Source organism: Bos mutus, chromosome 11 (assembly GCF_027580195.1).
Source record: "Bos mutus isolate GX-2022 chromosome 11, NWIPB_WYAK_1.1, whole genome shotgun sequence".
NCBI classification, from domain to species: Eukaryota; Metazoa; Chordata; class Mammalia; order Artiodactyla; family Bovidae; genus Bos; species Bos mutus.
In genome coordinates, this window is record NC_091627.1 from 609,674 (window position 1) to 627,415 (window position 17,742).

At 58.3% G+C, this 17,742-nt stretch overlaps 1 protein-coding gene across 4 annotated transcripts in view; it reads left to right on the forward strand.

The window, feature by feature from the left end:
* The window catches only part of EXD3 (exonuclease 3'-5' domain containing 3), a 79,615-nt gene that overhangs the window by 51,838 nt on the left and 10,035 nt on the right, over window positions 1-17,742 (forward strand). For all 4 annotated transcript variants that reach the window (XM_070378595.1, XM_070378594.1, XM_070378596.1 and 1 more), the window contains exons 19-20: window positions 8,928-8,981; window positions 9,112-9,243. In XM_070378595.1, the coding sequence (XP_070234696.1) occupies window positions 8,928-8,981; window positions 9,112-9,243 (186 nt within the window). The remainder of the gene's footprint in view (window positions 1-8,927; window positions 8,982-9,111; window positions 9,244-17,742) is intronic.

The window sequence follows — 17,742 nt, forward strand, 5'->3', positions numbered from 1 at the left end:
CCGGAGGCCTGGTCCTGGATCCCAGGGAAGGAGGCGTGATCGTGTCAAGAGTGGCTCTGGCCGCCGTCCCTGTCGGAAATCCCTCAGTCCTCCCGCTGGGGTTGTTTCTAGCTTACAGAGGCTGAGACAAGAAGGCCAGCCTGGTTTCCTGAGGATCCCAGACGAGGTGTCAGCAGTCACAGGGGCCAGGGAGCACAGGGCACCCCCAGAGCCTGGCCACTCCCACCCCCGCAGAACTCAGTTTGAGTTCACACTTAAGTGGCTGCAGCCACAGAGGCAAACCAGTGGACACGGGAGCCAGGAATCGGTTTCTGTAACAGGCACCTCAGACGCAGCAGGGCCGCGGGAGGGGCAGAGTCTGGGGACCTGCTGGGGTCAGGATGGCCCAGATAGAGCAGGCGCTAAAGCCCAGCAGGACCTAGACTAGAGCCAGGGGGTTGGACCTCAGAACCTGGAACATCGCAGTCTTGAGGCCCCAGGCCCAGTGCCCTCCCGAGGGGTGTGGCAGGTGAGGTGCTTCTTCCTGGGAACACGGCTGCAGCTCCAGCCCGTGGCTACGGACTGACTCTGCCCACTTTCCCCTCGGCCTTGTGCTCGGAGCTCCCAGGGCCTGTCCTCACGGCTGCCATGCCATGGCGGGGTGGGGGGAGGCAGTAGTGTCACTCACGAAGCGTCCTGGGCAGCAGGCGATGTGCCCGCCTCTCTCACACCTGTGATGCTCTCTGGTGCGGGTGGAGCCCTCTGGCATTTTCTGGAGAGACTGTCTCTAGCCAGGGGACCTACCACATCCTGTTGATGTCTTCTCTTCTGTGGCTCTTTCCCAACCATGTGGTCCCTGTGCAGACTCCCGAGGAGGTGACCTGGCTGTGTTGTTCAGCAGGGTTACCCTGTGGGTTTTGTTTGCTATGATGAGCTCCGTTAACACTTATCAACATGCTTTTAAAGAAGGCCAGCAGCGCTGGCGAGGGAAGGGAGGAGGCTCCCGCCCCCGCAGCAGAAGCTCAGGGGCTATGTCCGCGCTTGCAGGGAGCAGACCTTTCAAGGATGAGCCAGGGTACCAGCCAAGGATCGGCCAGGCTGCACTAAGGTGCCTCCCAGTCGTCCTGCTGCTTGGGGTCAAGTGTGAGTGGGGCGGTAGAGTCCACCAAGCAAAGAGCCGTCCGTCTGGCAAAGAGGAACCGGGCGTGATGACGGGAGGTTCGCAGCCCATGCAGATGCAGCAAGAGGCCAAAGTTCAGTGATTGATGGCTCCCCGGGCACGGCGTGCGGGCTCCCCGGGCACGGCAGGAGCTGAGGAGCGCGGTCTTGCTGAGCAGCCACCCGCCTGGCAGGAGCCCGCTCCACTCAGGGTCTGCCTGATGGCCCCGCCCTCCCCCACCATCTGCGGCCAGTTCCTTGCAGCAAACCTCAGTGTGCCTCTGGCTGGCTCCACTGCCCCAGGGACCCGACGGACAGGGGCACCAGGACAGACACACATCCATGAGCGTCATCTGAACGGCTCCGGTGTTCTGCGCCTGGGCCACTAACCTGGTAGATTAGGGCACTAAGGACCTGTCTCCACGGGTAAAGGGGTCACCAGTGTCCCTGGGCTGTTGTGGCCTTGCTCCTCAGAACGTGGCCATGGGCTTCCCCGTGGAGGCCCTGCAGGAGAGCCGCAGGGCTGGCTGGTGGGCCGGGAACCATGCCCAGGGCTGTGTCCCGTGAGCGGCCGAGGTCGCCGCTTCACTGTCCTTCTCACCAGTCCTGTCAGCAGGCAGTCACGCCTCACAGTACTCTTGCTCACCTTTCTCCAGGTATCGGTGAAGCTGGGCATCCTTTCTTGTGCTTGCTCGCTGCCTGTGCCCCTGTGAAGGGCCCCTGGCGGAAACCCGCAGGCCTGACCCTGGCCTTGGAAGGCCCACTGGGCTGGCACAGTTGGTCTGCAACACATGATGCTGCCGTATTTTCTGCTGGTACACAGAACTGCACGGACCTTTAGCTCTCAGTTGCCTGAGAGTTGAGCTTACCTCTGGAAACCTCGCAGAAATCTCAGTTCTACTGAATTGGCTGTCAGTTCTTGGGGTCTCCTTTGCAGACAAACCATCTGTAGACAGGGATAGTTTCATTCCTTCCTCCCCAGGTTTTACGGGTCTCATTTCTGTCCCGTATCCTCTCACAGCAGTCAAGGCCTCCATGGTGGGGTTGAACAGATGGAACTGTGGCCGGCTGTCTCAGTTCTGACTTAACAGGGGCTGTTTCTCTATGACATGTGGTGCTTGCCAGGCCCCCACACCAGGATGCAGGCTCCATGTCTGCTGCACATCTTGCCATGAAAGAAGCTGAATTCTACCTGACATTGCCTCTGCAGCCACTGAGATCATCCTGGGATCTGTGCACGCGATGAGCCTTTTCAGTTTGGAGCCAGCCTTGCATGCCAGTTGTACCCAGCCTGCCAGCATGTCACGTGGCTGGACCTGTCTTCAGGACCATTCTGACACAGGACTTCTCCTGCTCACCATCTTCTCTTCTGTTTCATAAACAAGCTGGGGAGTTTTCCCTCCTCTCTGCCACTTTGAGTAATATTTGGATTTTTCTCTCAAACACTGGCTGAGTTCCTGCAAGGCCGCCTTAGCCTCGTGTTTTGGATGGAGGAATTTAGGAGTTTTGGATTCTTTTCACTAATGGTTTTAGGACTACTTAGTCGACTGCATCTTCTTGACTGCATCTTCTTGGGTCGCTCGGCAAGCCACGCCCTCCTCTGGAGCGCGTTCCCTCACTCAGTGCCTCGTGCACGCGGCCGGGTCTCGCTGCTCTGTGAAGCTCTGGCGTGCCTCGCGGCCATCAGTTTCCGATTGATGTTCACTTGGGCTTCACCTGTTTCCTGATCTTACAGAGTGTCTGTCACTTGAATAAGTCCCTTCAAATAACTGGTATTTGGCTTTGTTGATCCTTTCTGTTGCATTTTTGTGTTTTTTTAATTTCATTAATTTCTTTTTATCTTTATAGTTTCCTTCCTTTTGCTTACTTGGGGTTATTTCCAAGAGGAGGGCTTAGCTCTTTAATTTTCAGCCTCTTAAATCTTACGATGTAAACATTCAGGACAGTAACTTTTTCTTGAAGTAATATTTTCACTGCATTCCATCCATTTTGATATGTAGTATTTTCATTACTTTTCAGTGCTAATAATTTTTGAGTTTCGAATTTGAGTTCAAATTACTTATTTGAAAGGCTGTTTTTCAGTTTCAGAAAGCTTGGGGTTTGGGAGCTTTTTAGCATCTTTTACAAATCGATTTCTAACCTAAGTGAATTGTAGTCTATATACTGCCGATTTAGACATTTGTGAGGACTAGCTTTGTAGCCAAGCAGACCATGCTTTTTATAAACGTTCCACGTGGACTTAGAGAGGCCACAGTCTCTTCCGGTCACGTTCTCGTCCCTCTCTTGCTTTGGCACGCTCAGTAGGTCAAGCTTACTCAATATCTCCTCAAATCGTCTGTATCTTGTTTTGTTATTTTTCTGCCCGCTTCTATCAGTGACCAAGAGAGTTGTACTGAAGTCTCAGTGGACACTGGGTTTTTCAGGTTCTCCTTGTAGTTACGTATTTGCTTTACCTGTTTTAAAGTTGTTGTTAGTTGCATATGCACACAGCTTTTAGAATTCTTGTATCTTCCTGTTGAGTGAAATGTTTATGAGATGAACCTCTGGCTCTACTAACACTCTTTGCCATAAGGTCTATTTGGACTGATATTAATACCGTTACTCCAGCACCCTTTGGTTAGTATTTGTATATCACTTTCTCATCCTTTTGCGTTCAACCTTTCTTTGCTCTTGTTATAGTTTCCAGCTGTTTTTTAAAAAATCTAGTCTGACAGTCTTTGTTTTTCAACCTGTCAGTTTCATCCATTTACATCTGTGGTAATCGCTCATTTGGGTTCAGTTGTGATGTGCTAATTGCTCTTTCTACCTCTCCTACTTTTTCTGTTCTTTTTTCTCCTCTGTTGCTTATATTCTTTTCTCTTTTTTACCCTTGTTTCTATTTTTCCCTCTATTAATTTGAAAGTTATAAATCCTATTTCTGTTCTTTTAGGGGTTAGCCTGGAAATTTTAGCATGTATATTTGAGTTAACAATGTCTAAAGTTAAAATTAATCAGATCAGATCATTTTAGCTTTCTCACCTGCTTTCCATCTTACTTTTATTTTCCAGTATTTTCAGCACATTGTGGTTTTTCTTGGTTTTGCAAATTAGACATTACATTTCTTTTATATATTCAGTGACTCTTAGAATTTATGATGTATGGACATGCATAGGCACTCCGAGAAAAGGCAAACTTTTTTTATCAAAGGGATTTCCTTTGCTATGACCTTTCATTGGGGCCACTTTTCCTTGAAAATTGTGTTTCCTCTCTGTCCTGAAAGAGCGTGCTGGGTTTGTGACTGTGGCCTGACGGGCTCTGAGCAGAGTCCTCTGCTCTTCTCATTGCTGTTGGACAGCTGCCTTCTTGACTGCCCTCCTGCCTGGATCTTTCTTCATATTTACCTCAATTATGTGTGTTTGTTTTTGATTCTGTTTTTATTCATCACACAGATGTGTGTTTGTTTCCACTACAAAGTAACCACTTGCTTTATTGCTTTTATTCTTTTATTGTGGAAAATTGATCATCGTATCCGTATTTAAGTGTACAGCTCAGTGACGTTAAGTATGTTCACAGTGTGTGTAACCATTGCCACTATCTATTTCCACAACTTTTCTTCATCTCAGACTAAACTTCTATATGCATTAAATAATCATTCCTCATTTACCCCTCCCCAGCCCCTGGTAGGTACTGTTTTACTTTCTTTCTCTATGAATTTAGGCCCTCTAGGGGCCTCACTTAAGCAGCGTCATATAGAGTCTATCCTTCTGCGTCTGGCTGATCTCACTGAGCGCCATGTCTTCCAAGTGCATCCACGCTGCAGCCTGGATCAGACTTTACTTCCTTTTTAGGTCTGAGTAAGCTCCACCATGCACGTGTGTGCGTGTCATCTGCCGATGCACACTTGGGTTGCTTCCATTTGGCCGTTGTGACTAGTACTCCTGCGTTTACTGTGAGGTACACGCATCTGTTCACGTTTCTGCTCTCAGGTCCTTTGGACCTGTACCTGGCAGCGGAATCGCTCGATCATGCGCTAACTCTGTTTAATCTGAGGGACTGCAGCAGTCTTCCACAGGCAGCCGCACTTGACATTCCCGCCAGCAACGCGTAAAGCTTCCAGATTTCTGTACTTTCCTATCAACACTTATTTTCCTTTTTAAAAGTAAAGCCATCCTAAGAGATGTGAAGTGATTCCCAGTGTACCCCGTTTCCCTGATGACTCACGTTGAGCATCCTCACATGTGCATATTGGTCATTTGTGTGCCTTCCCTGGAGAAGTGTATTTTCTCCAGAGAAGAAGAAGGGCAAGGTCCCTTGCCCACATATTAACTGGTTTATCTGCTTTTCCTGCCATTGAGTTGTGGGAGTTATTTATATATTCTAGATGTTAATCCCTGATCAGATACATGATTTGCAAATATTCTTCCCCATTCTGTGGGTTGTTTTTTCACTTTCTTAGCAGTGTCCTGTGATGTACAAAAGTTTTTTAACTTTGACAAAGTCCAATTTATTTTTAATTGTGTTGTCTTTGCTTTCAGTGGCACAGCCAAGAAATTGTTGCCAAATACAACGTCATGACCATCCCTGGCGTTTCCTTCCCAGAGCTGCAGTGTTCAGCTCTCACGCTAGTCAGCTGGCCCCTCACACTCTCCAAAGATAACACACGAAAAGGAACCAAACTGGACATGTCACAGCTGTCACCTCATCAATGCGCACTGTGCCCCTCGTGGCACGTCGGCTGGCTCCTGAGCCCTTTTGACGTGATCCTTGTAAACTTTGATAACTTCTTCGCTGTCCCATCTAAAGAGACGCTCCAGCTCCTTAGATCTAGAATCAGCTATTCCTCCAAAGCTCCCCGGTTCCTTCTAGCACGAACCCTGTCTAGAAATCAGCCTGCATGAGGGCGCTCACAGCTGCAGGGTTGGTTCTCATTTCTAGGCCTTTGCGGTGGGCGGAGGGATGAAGTACCTCTAAATATATATAACACCCATCAAGGGAGTCAAGAAGATCCCCCGGAGAAGGCAATGGCCACTCACTCCAGTATTCCTGCCTGGAGAATCCCATGGAGAGAGGACCCTGGAGGGCTGCAGTCCATGGGGTTGCAAAGAGTTGGACATGACTGAGCAACTAATAAAACATCCATCAAATATATATAACACCCATCCGAAGTTTTCCATTCAGGTCTAGGGTTTATTGGGTGATCTGCTTAATTTTCTCCCTAATCTCCTTTCTCTGAGCTGAAAAATCCTACCACCACACCAGCATTACCCATCTGTTTTATGTCACAGTTCACACACAAACGTTTCAGAATAGCCATGTTGACGTGCCATCACCAACGGTGGTGTTACTGCAGGGTGTATTCCAGTTTGGTCTGTAGCCCCAGAGTTACCTGGTCAGTTCACGGTGGCTTCGTGGCATTTGCAGTATTTCTCTATTTGTGGTTCATTTGTTTCATCTTTTTTGGGTTTATCAGATCAGATCAGATCAGTCGTTCAATCGTGTCCGACTCTTTGCGACCCCGTGAATCGCAGCCCACCAGGCCTCCCTGTCCATCACCAACTCCCGGAGTTCACTGAGACTCACATCCATCGAGTCAGTGATGCCATCCAGCCATCTCATCCTCTGCCGTCCCCTTCTCCTCCTGCCCCCAATCCCTCCCAGCATCAGAGTCTTTTCCAATGAGTCAACTCTTCGCGTGAGGTGGCCAAAGTACTGGAGTTTCAGCTTTAGCATCATTCCTTCCAATGAACACCCAGGGTTGATCTCCTTCACAATGGACTGGTTGGAGATCCTTGCAGTCCAAGGGACTCTCAAGAGTCTTCTCCAACACCACAGTTCAAAAGCATCAATTCTTCGGCGCTCAGCCTTCTTCACAGTCCAACTCTCACATCCATACATGACCACAGGAAAAACCATAGCCTTGACTAGATGAACCTTTGTTGGCAAAGTAATGTCTCTGCTTTTGAATATGCTGTCTAGGTCATAACTTTCCTTCCAAGGAGTAAGCGTCTTTTAATTTCATGGCTGCAGTCACCATCTGCAGTGATTTTGGAGCCCAGAAAAAGAAAATCTGACACTGTTTCCACTGTTTCCCCATCTATTTCCCATGAAGTGATGGGACCGAGCTTTAACCCAACTTTTTCACTCTCCACTTTCACTTTCATCAAGAGGCTTTTGAGTTCCTCTTCACTTTCTGCCAGAAGGGTGGTGTCATCTGCATATCTGAGGTTATTGATATTTCTCCCGGCAATCTTGATTCCAGCTTGTGTTTTTTCCAGTCCAGCGTTTCTCATGATGTACTCTGCATATACGTTAAATAAACAGAGTGACAATATACAGCCTTGATGAACTCCTTTTCCTATTTGGAACCAGTCTATTGTTCCATGTCCAGTTCTAACTGTTGCTTCCTGACCTGCATACACATTTCTCAAGAGGCAGATCAGGTGGTCTGGTATTCCCATCTCTTTCAGAATTTTCCACAGTTTATTGTGATCCACACAGTCAAAGGCTTTGGCATAGTCAATAAAGCAGAAATAGATATTTTTCTGGAACTCTCTTGCTTTTTCCATGATCCAGTGGATATTGGCAATTTGATCTCTGGTTCCTCTGCCTTTTCTAAAACCAACTTGAACATCAGGACGTTCACAGTTCACATATTGCTGAAGCCTGGCTTGGAGAATTTTGAGCATTACTTTACTAGCGTGTGAGATAAGTGCAATTGTGTGGTAGTTTGAGCATTCTTTGGCATTACCTTTCTTTGGGATTGGAATGAAAACTGACCTTTCCCAGTCCTGTGGTCACTGCTGAGGTTTCCAAATTTGCTGGCATATTGAGTGCAGCACTTTCACAGCATCATCTTTCAGGTTTTGGAATAGCTCAACTGGAATTCCATCACCTCCACTAGCTTTGCTCGTAGTGATGCTTTCTAAGGCCCACTTGACTTCACATTCCAGGATGTCTAGCTCTAGATCAGTGATCACAGCATCGTGATTATCTGGGTCGTGAAGATCTTTTTTGTACAGTTCTTCTGTGTATTCTTGCCATCTCTTCTTAATATCTTCTGCTTCTGTTAGGTCCATACCATTTTTGTCCTTTATCAAGCCAATCTTTGCATGAAATGTTCCTTTGGTATCTCTGATTTTCTTGAAGAGATCTCTAGTCTTTCCCATTCTGTTGTTTTCCTCTATTTCTTTGCATTGATCGCTGAAGAAGGCTTTCTTATCTCTTCTTGCTATTTTTTGGAACTCTGCATTCATATGCTTATATCTTTCCTTTTCTCCTTTGCTTTTCGCTTCTCTTCTTGTCACAGCTATTTGTAAGGCCTCCCCAGACAGCCATTTTGCTTTTTTGGGTTTATAGAGATGGCTTTTTAAATTTAATTTTGTTAGCGATTCTGTTTGCATGACTCTAAGGTCAAATCTATCGCAGCACGCGATGCCCAGGCTCAGGCTATAGGAACCTGGTGGCTCAGATGGTAAAGAACCTACCAGCAATGCAGGAGACCTGGATCCGATCCCCAGGTCAGGAAGATCCCCTGGAGAAGGAAATGGCTACCCACCCCAATATTCTTGCCTGGACCAGAACTCCACAGACAGAGGAGCCCGGTGGGCTGCAGTCCATGGGCTCACAAAGAGTCGATCACGATTGTGTCACTAACACTTTGACTTACTTTCAGATTCGGGGAGGCAGTGATGGAGGAGTGGGAGTGGGTGGGGGCGGTGGCGGGGGGGGGTGGGTGGCGAAGGTTGGGGCAGAGGGGCCTGGCCCTGGGAGTGGGCCTGCAGCCTCACCTGCCAACTTTTCCTCCTGCGCAGGTTGCCAGGCAGGAGGGGAGGGTCATCCTGACCTCGGGGCTGCCATACCACAAGGTGAGGACCTGCCGGCCCAGGCTGCCCCCCGCCCTGCCCCTGCCCCGGGCAGACTGGAGGCTCCAGGCTCACCTCAGCTGGTGGGTGGGGCCTAGCTTCTGCCCCGAGCAAAGGCTGCTTCTGCCCACAGCTCCGGGCCCAGGTCGGGGCTGGGCGCTGCCTGGCAGTGGACTGCTCCCTCAAGGCCCAGCAGCAGGCGAAGGCCATCCTCAGGCACTTCAACGTGCGTGTCACCCCCGCGGACATCTTCAGCCGCTGCCAGGTGGGTGCCGCATGCCCCAGGCTGGGCGAGGAGCCAGTGTGTGGGGCCCAGGCTCTGTGACTGGTGAGACCCCGCCATGTGGCTGGGCCTTGGTTTTGTGCTCGCCGGAGCAGTAGCCCGATCTGTGCATTTCCTCCCAGCCCCTTCCGCGGGAGGAGGGAAGGTGCACATGTGGTAAAGACCCCAGGGTGTCGGGGGAGCCTGCGGGCATTTTTACCAGCTTTTCAGAACCTCTGCTGGTGCGTCGTCTTGAGAAAACGGAGTTGGGGAGCTGGGAGGACACCCCGCTGGCACCCCAGGGAGCCATGGAGCCTTCAGATCCGAGAGGGTGGTCACTGCCCTTCGCAGGAAGAGTCCGGGCCGCATCCCGGCACCGCTTCCCTGCCCTAGCGGGGGCCCTGTGGAGGGACCAGGCTGCAGGACACCCCAGAGGTGGCATGAGGCCAGTTCAAAGGAAGGGGGCAGAGCTGCACCCTGGTTGGTGCAGTCCTGGGGGTAGCAGGGCCCAGGGAGGCGCTGGCTCTGACCCGGCTGCTGTGGGTCGGACAGAGTTGAAGCATCCTCACCCTGAATGGGGAGGCAGGAGACCTGCAGTCAGTGGTGTATCTGCCCAGGTGAGCGGTGGCGGCAGCTGGGGGGCGAAAGTGGGGTGCAGAAGGTCCAGGACACGCCTCAGGGTGGGACCAGGATCCCAGGTTTCCGGCTAAGATCCAGGCCGTCGGCACGGCAGGTCTTGGGTCTGGGCTCTCAGGAGGCGGGTCTAGAGGGTGGGCCGGGTGCACCGGGCTCTCGGGGTGGGCACTGGGGAAAGAGGCTTCCTGCCCAGCTGGGGTCCTGCCAGCAGCGTCCCTGTGTGGTAGATGCACGTCCCACATGCGGTCAGCCGGGCAGTGAGGACAGAGGAAGGCGGCCACGGGGCTGCTGGGAGGGGACGGGCACCAGGCAGAGACCATGTGCCCGTTTGCGGCCGCGGTCCAGGAGGTAGGCGGGGCATCAGCACCCAGTGGGGCTTTGTTGGGAGGGGTCCCCTGCAGAGCCTCTGAGGCCCAGGGCTGTCCAGCGGCCTCCAGTGGGGCTCAGCTGCTGAGGAAGGTGGGCTGGGTGCACCCCAGGGCAGGCCCCCCCAGGTGGCAGACCGCTGTCCGGGGGCGCCCGCAGCTGTGCGCTGGGACCCCAGGAGGCAGGCATGGCCACATGCAAAGAGGGCTCCCTGAGAGCTAGGGTGCTTGAATCCGCGTGCAGCCTGTCAGCACGCGGGCATCGGGGGCCACGCCGGCGGCTCCCACCACCGTCCTCAGCGGCACCCGGTACCCGTGAGTGGAGAATGCTCCCAGGGCGGGGCGCCGCAGTCCACACACCCCACCTCCCCCGCCCAGAGCCCCTTAGCCACGACGCTCCCAGCCTCACCCAGGAGCTCAGCCCAGCGCAGTGGCTAGGAATGGCTTACCTTCCTGGCCCAGCTCAGCGGCCACCCCACTCCCTGTCTGAGCTCACTCCCAGTGCCTGAGCCAGCTGGCCTCAGGGCCTCCCACAAGTGGACAGGGAAGCCCAGGCTGCGTGGACACCCCCAGTTGATGGCCCGAGGCATGGTGACCAGTGGCTCCATGCGACTGTGGACCCTGCCCTGCCTGAGGCCACAGGCCTGGCCTGCATGGCCCCTGAGCCCATGTGGGCATCAGAGGGCACTGGCCACTGGCCAGCAGAGAGCTGCACGCATAGGACTGACCGAAGGAGCACCTCCGTGTGGTTCTTGGCCAGCAGGGTCCCATCCTGTGCCCCTGGGGCCCAAGCTCCCTGGACGCTGGCTCAGAGCCACCACCGCCCCTGCCCAGGCCAGAGCTTGGCCGCCTCCCTGGAGAGCTCCCGCCGCCAGGCTGAGTTTCCATTTTCTTTTCCTTCCTTCTGCTATTTTGGTGCTGTTCCCAGAGGGAAAACCCACTGGACACACGAAGCGTTCCCAGAGCCCGCCGCCGCTCTTGGGGCTGCACATCGGGGTGTGTGGCGGGAGCAAGTGAGGCTGGAGAGGGCGGTGGGCTTCGCCATGTGAAGGCGGCCCCTGGCAGTAGGGGGGCAGCCCACCCACCCCCGGTCCCAGAGGGCGAGGGGCACTGGATCCCTCCACCAGGGCAGGGTCATGACCCCTGGAGCTGGTGACTGGGGCCTGGGACCGTCCATCGGGAACGTCCGCCAGGAGGACGTTCCCAGTGCCGTCCACCCTGGGAAAGGATCTTATCAAAGAAATTTAAGCTTAAAAAAGTCCCAGAGCAGGAACCCAGGCAAGATCGGGCATAACGTCTGTTTTACCATCCCTGCGGCCCCCTCTTCTGTGGTGGGGAGTGGGCTACGCCCCTATGAGGGGTGTCCTGGGGGTCAGTGACGTTGGCCCCTGGAAGTGGCCTCCAGGAAGACAGTCACCCCACCTCAGGGGGGTGCTCTCAGCAGGGGGTCCCCTCGACCCGGTGCTGGGGGAGGAGCCTGCAGCCAGGGGCGGGGCCTCGGGGCAGGGCCTCAGGGGCGGGTTCACAGCCTAGGAGCCCTGAGCTGGGCAGAGGCCGTGGGAGGGAGGAGGGTGCTGCCTGGGCTGATGTCTGGTGGGGAGCCAGAGGAGCGAGGGCTCTCAGGGCCTGAGCATGCGAGCGGGCCCTGGGCCAGCGGCCCCCAGCGCCCGCACCACACCTGGGAGCCCCGCAGTGACGGGGGCCTGGAGTCTGGACGCAGGGGCCAGTGGGTCACCGGTGCCCAGCCCGTCCCCAGGCGTGGAGACCCTCCCTGTGTCCTGAGGGGCAGCAACAGACGTGGGGACAGACAGGAAGAGGCGGCAGCCCTGACCCCGCCCCTCCCCGGCCTTTGTGCTCTATGGCCCCCAGCCCCGTTCCCACACTCCGTGCCCCCGGGGTCACGCAGGCACAAAGGCTGCGGGAGGAGGGGCCCCACCCTGTTCAGGCAGGGACCTGGGGCCACTGGCTCCCGAGGCCGCAGGAGGGGCCTGTCACAGGCCTCCAGGGCGGGGGTGCCGACGGTGGCCCAGCGTGCCCCCAGACTCGGGGTGCCAGCCAGGGTGCGGGGCCATTGGCAAGCTCAGCACAGCCCCCCAGGGCGGCACTCGGGTGGGCCCCACAGATCGCCCCAGGCCTCCCCACAGCCCACAGGGCAACCCTCCCGACGCACTCCTCCGCTTCCGGGAATGCCCCGGGTCCACTGGAGCCCAGCCTGGGTCCCAGCACTTGGCTCTTGGGGGACCTGGGGACCTGGCCCCCCGCGGCCCGGGCCCCTGGTCCTGGTGGCCCACTTCTTTAGGAAGGCCCCGTGGCTGGCATGACAGCGACGCCCACACCCTCGCACTGAAGCCGGCTGCCTCAGGCGCCGGCCGGCCAGTAGTCTGTCAGCGTACCCGCTCCATGTGGACCTCACATCCTCCCGCAGGGCTCCCAGGGGCCCGTGTTGTCCGAGACGTGTGAGGAGGCCCCTGAAGTGGCCAAGGCGGGGGGCCCGGCTCAGTGCCCAGGGAGGTCCCCGGCCCAGCTCACTGGAGATGCCCACCGAGCACCCACCTCCTAGCACCATTGTCCTAGGGCCACTCCTCCCTCTCTGGATCGCGGTCCTGACCATGTGCTCCTGAGAGGGGCTCCTACCCCTGTCTGGGGTCCCCCGGGATATACCTCCTGGACGTTGACAGATGTTCACTTTAAACAGAAATTTTGTTGTTGTTGCGCTGGGTCTCCGTTGCTGTGCACAGGGCCTGCTCTTAAGCTGCGGCCCTTGGACTTCCCTCTCGTTGGGGAGCACAGCATCTCGGCGTGCAGGCTTCAGTTGCTGTGCTGCGTGGGCTCCGCTGTCCCGAGGCCTGCAGGATCTCCCCAGACCAGGGACTGGACGGGTATGAGTATGTGCCCTGGGAGTTCCGACTTTAAGCGGCTCGGCCCTTTTCGAAAGTGAACATCTGGTGCTTCCCTGGAGGCCCAGATGGTAAAGAATCCGCCTGCAGTGCAGGAGACCCGGGTTCAATCCCTGGGTCAAGAAGTTTATCCCCTAGAAAAGGGAATGGCTGCCCACTCCAGTGTCTTGCCTTGAGAACTCCATGGACAGCGGAACCTGGCAGTCTGCAGTCCATGGGGTCACAAAGAATTGGACACGACTGAGCAACTAACACTTTCATTTCCCTTGCTTTGCAAGGCAGATTCTTAGCCACTGGACCACCGGGGAAGGCCCCAGAGGGTCACTTTTTTAAAAGGGCTTACCCGCTTAAAATGGGAACTCCGAGGGCACAGACTCACCTGACAGAAGACAGGCATGTCGCCCAGCGGGCCCCAGGGCCTGGGATGCCCAGCTCCCGGTACACAGACCTGTGAGGTGGACATGGTCCTCGGCCATGACCAGGACTGGCCCCCGCCAGGCCAGCGTGACGTGGGCCTGAGGGGAGCTGGTGTGGGCGGGAGAGGACAGGCCTCTGGGGGCCGCCTGGTACCCTTGGCTCCATCCTCAGGCCCGGTCAGTAAGGCACCTGGGGCAGCAGGAGGGCACCCGAGAGTCTGGGGGCTCCTGTTCCTCTGCACCCTCCCCCCAGCCCACGTCATTGCCTGAGCCAGCCACGGAGCCAGCAGGAGCCACTGGCCGGACGTGTCAAAGTGTCAGTCCCTTAGTCACGACTGACTCTTTGTGACCCACGGACTGTAGCCCCCCAGGCTCCTCTGTCCGTGGAAATCTCCAGGCGAGAATCCTGGAGTGGGTTGCCATACCTTTCCCCAGGGGATCTTCCCCACCCAGGGATCGAACCCAGGTCTCCTGCGTTTCAGGCAGATTCTTTAATGCCTGAGCCACCAGGGAAGCCCAGACATGTCAAAGGCCAGCTCTAAACCCACCGCTCAGTGAGCTCGAGAGGAACAGACAGGGAGGGCAGGGCACTGAGGACCTGCCTTCCTCAGGGTGAGGGGCACGCGGGCCCAGTCAGAGCAGCAGGGCGGGTGGAAGAGGGCCCATCTCAGTATGAGGGTCCTCCGCGGCCAGGATGGCTGCAGGGCGGGAGACACCCTCCCACAGAGGCCAAACTTCACAGCTGAGGAGCCAGAGCCTGTGAACACAGGCCTCGGGGTCTGCAGGGGGAGGCTCGTCGCCAGCAGCCCTGTGTGTCCAGTCGCTGCCCACAGATGCTTCTGCAGGGGACCCACCCCACCCCTGCTGCTGGGGCGAGGGCCAGACGGACCCAGGGGCCTGGCCATTGTCCCCTCAGCCCTGGATGGAGCAGGCAGGACAGGCTCGGGGCCTCGGGGTGGGCAGCCCTGGTTGGGTGCTGGAGGGTCCTTGGGGTGACAGAGTGGGGCCTGCCAGGCAGTGACAAGTCCATCCATGTGCTAACAGGGCAGTGGCCTTTGGCTAGATGGCCCGTGCAGGGGGCGCCCGCGGGTGGGCAGGCGCCAGGAGAGGCACATGTCACCCCACCCTACCTCGCCACCTTTCCCTCCCTGGCCACACAGAGTAGTTGGGGGGAGGAGAGCCCCTTCCCACCCCCTCCCAGGCAGCCCCTCCGCCCATCCACCGCCCTGAGCGGGCCAGTCGTTGGAGGCACATCTGGGGAAAGGGCGGACCCGAAGGGCTCCAAGGGGCCAGGACGGCTGGTGGGGTCTTGACCTGGGCAGGTGGGGGCCTTCGTGAGCCCACAGCCAGCCTGGAACAGGGCCGGGGGGTGCCTCAGGAGAAGGTGGGCAGTGGGCGGGGGAAGGTGCACTGTTGGGGTCCCTCCGAGAAGTGCAGGAGCTGGGCTGGGCAGAGCAGTTAGTGGTGGAAAGGGGTCCTCTCCGGCTTGGCCTGACTCAGTAGCCCTGGGAGAGACAGGAAGGGAAGGGCTGGGTACCCCCAGCTACCCAGCTCCTGCCAGCCTTTGTTGACCTCACTGGATCCCACATGTCACCCCAGCTGTGGCAGCACCTGAGCAGGCTCTCTGTCCACCAGGCCTGTCAAGCCCCAGTTTAGATGCCACCTCCTCCAGGAAGTCTTCCAGGCCCCTAGCCCAGTTCCCGGAGTACCACCATCCTTTGGAGGAGGACTCTGGGGCATGCCCTCCTTGGTCTGTGCTTGACAGGACCCCCGCTGTCTGAGGGCCAGGCCCCTCCCCGACTTCCCCAGCCCGCACCCCTCTCCCGCCCGCTGGCGCCCGCCCGCTCCCACACGGCCCTGGGCGGCTGGGGTCCCCCGCCCCACCTTGGCCCCGCCGGCGCGGGAAGGCGGGCGGGCGGGCGGGCGGCCGTTTGCTTTTGAATCCGGGCCGGGCGCCCTGAGTGGCCCTTTCAAAGGCCGGCGGGGGCGGGGGCCGTTCCCAGGCGCGCCCCGCCCCCCGCGCCGCCCCTCCGCCCGCTTTCCCACGCGCCCGCCGCCGGCGGTTCTCACGGCCGCGCCCCTCCCCCGTCTGGGAACTGCCCGCGCCTGCCGCGCCGGGGGTGCCGGGGAGCCCCGGGAAAGGGGTGCCACCCGGGCTCCTGGGGACGGCGGAGGGGCACGGCCGCCCGGGGGGACCGCTGGGAGGGCTGGGTGCCGACTGGGGTGGGAGGTGCTGAGGGAGGGGTCTCCTGTGCTCCCAGTGGGGTCCCGGGGGGCCTAGGGGCGCATAGTGCCCGGTGGAGTAACCGGGAGCCGCGGGAGGGGCTGTGTGCCGCCTCGGGCGTTGCTCGGGTGGGGGCCCAGGGACCCGCCGCCCAGGGGAGACTGAGGGGGCCCCAGGGGTGGGGAACCGCCCCAGGGCCCGAGTCCCGCCGCATTCTCTGACCCAGATTCTATTGAGTGAACCTGGGACCTGTGGCTTGCCCACCCGCCCTGGCCTCAGAGACACTGGGGGTCCTGGCCATGCCTGCCTGTACCCTGGGAACAGTGAGCTCTGCGACGCCACCTCCCCGCGTTGGGGCCCCCGGCATGGGAGCAGGTCCGGGGCAGCCCTCACTGCCGCTGCTCCTCCACAGGGCCTGGGCGGCCTGTCGCTGGACTTGGCAAAGGCGAGGACAGAGCCTGTGGACGGGAGCAGCCAGCACACTCCCACCAGTGGTCTGAGACCCGTGTGTCGGCCCCTGTGCGCCCCCCACCCCAGGGCTGCGACTGTCCACTGTGAGGGGCCAGGGTATGAGGGGCCAGGGGGACTTCTCCACCCGTCTGGGCCATGCTCACAGCCCTCCGCGGGCCTGGGTGGACACGTGCATCCAGGTGAGCGGACGTGGAGTCTTATCCTGGCGGCCTGAGCTGTCAGCCCGCTGTCCCCACACAGTGGGACTGCGGCTGGGAGAGGAGGGGACGGCTTGAGAGGATCAAGGCACTAGTGAGGCGAGGAGGGACCCCGACCGACAGAAGCACAGCCTGCAGCCCGGCGGAGCCTGAGGGCGGGGCTCAGACCCACCCCAGCCCGGGGTGGGCGGGGCGACGCTGGCTGGGCTGACCCTACTCAGGCCCCTGTCGTGCAGGCTGCTTCTCGGACCCGTGCTTATCTTCCGCAGGACCAGACGTGCTTCCTCTCATTGTCCCCAGTGCCCGTCCCCTCCCCATCCGCCTGCGGAGGCAGTGCTCCCGTCACGGCTCCTCCCACCCCACAGTGGAGGCCCGGGACACACCTCTGCTCCCCGAGTGTGCGTGTGCGTGCACAGGAGGGCACCTCCACTCCTGCAGACTCGTGTCCTCACCTGACACATGGACACATGCACACACAGACACACGTGCACACAGGGGCACACGCACACATGGACACACGTGCGTACACGGACACACACAGCCGCGCTGAGGCGGGTGCTCTTGCACCTGGAGGACCTGGGTGCTTCCAAGGCGCCCTCGTGCAGAGAGGGTCCACGCGCCGGCCCAGACCTGGCCCCGTCGGGGTCTCCGGGCCCCCAACCTGGCCCTGCCCCCTGGGGTGCCGACAGCGCCGGAGGCCCGTCCTCCGCCACCCCGTCTGGTCTGCGGCCCCACAAAGGGGCCGGGCCGTGGCCGTGTGGGGGAGGGGCCGGGCCTGTGGGAACTGACCTCCCTGGGCCGGGGGGCGGGGCAGGCACGGAGCGGCCCCGCGGGGCTGCCAGCCTGGGTCTCCAGCAACGGGGACAGAGGCGCCGGCGGGGGGCTGGAGCCTGCTTCACGGGTCAGGAGAGCCCTGGCTGGGGTTTCAGACCTCCCCAAGCAGGCCCCACCCCAACCCCACACCTCCTGGGAGGCCTGGGCTGGGCCCTGCCGCCCCAAAGTGTGCCGGTGGGGAGGGGGTCGCCCCCCCCCCAGCGCCTGAGGGCTCAGCCGGGGCGGGGGAGGGGCAGCAGGGTTCCCAGGCCCCAGCCCTGGGCCGCGGCTGGTCTGGAAGGAGGCGCGCAGCCCTGCCTGGGCGCTCGGAGCCGACAGATGACCCGGGGCCCCTCCAGAGCCGACGGACAGCGTGGGAGAGCGAGGTGGAGGGCAGACCCAGGCAGCGCCTAATCGCTTCCTCCCTCACCGCCAGTCCGTGCACAGGGTGTCAGGCCCGCCCCGCCCGCAGGGGTCTTTCAT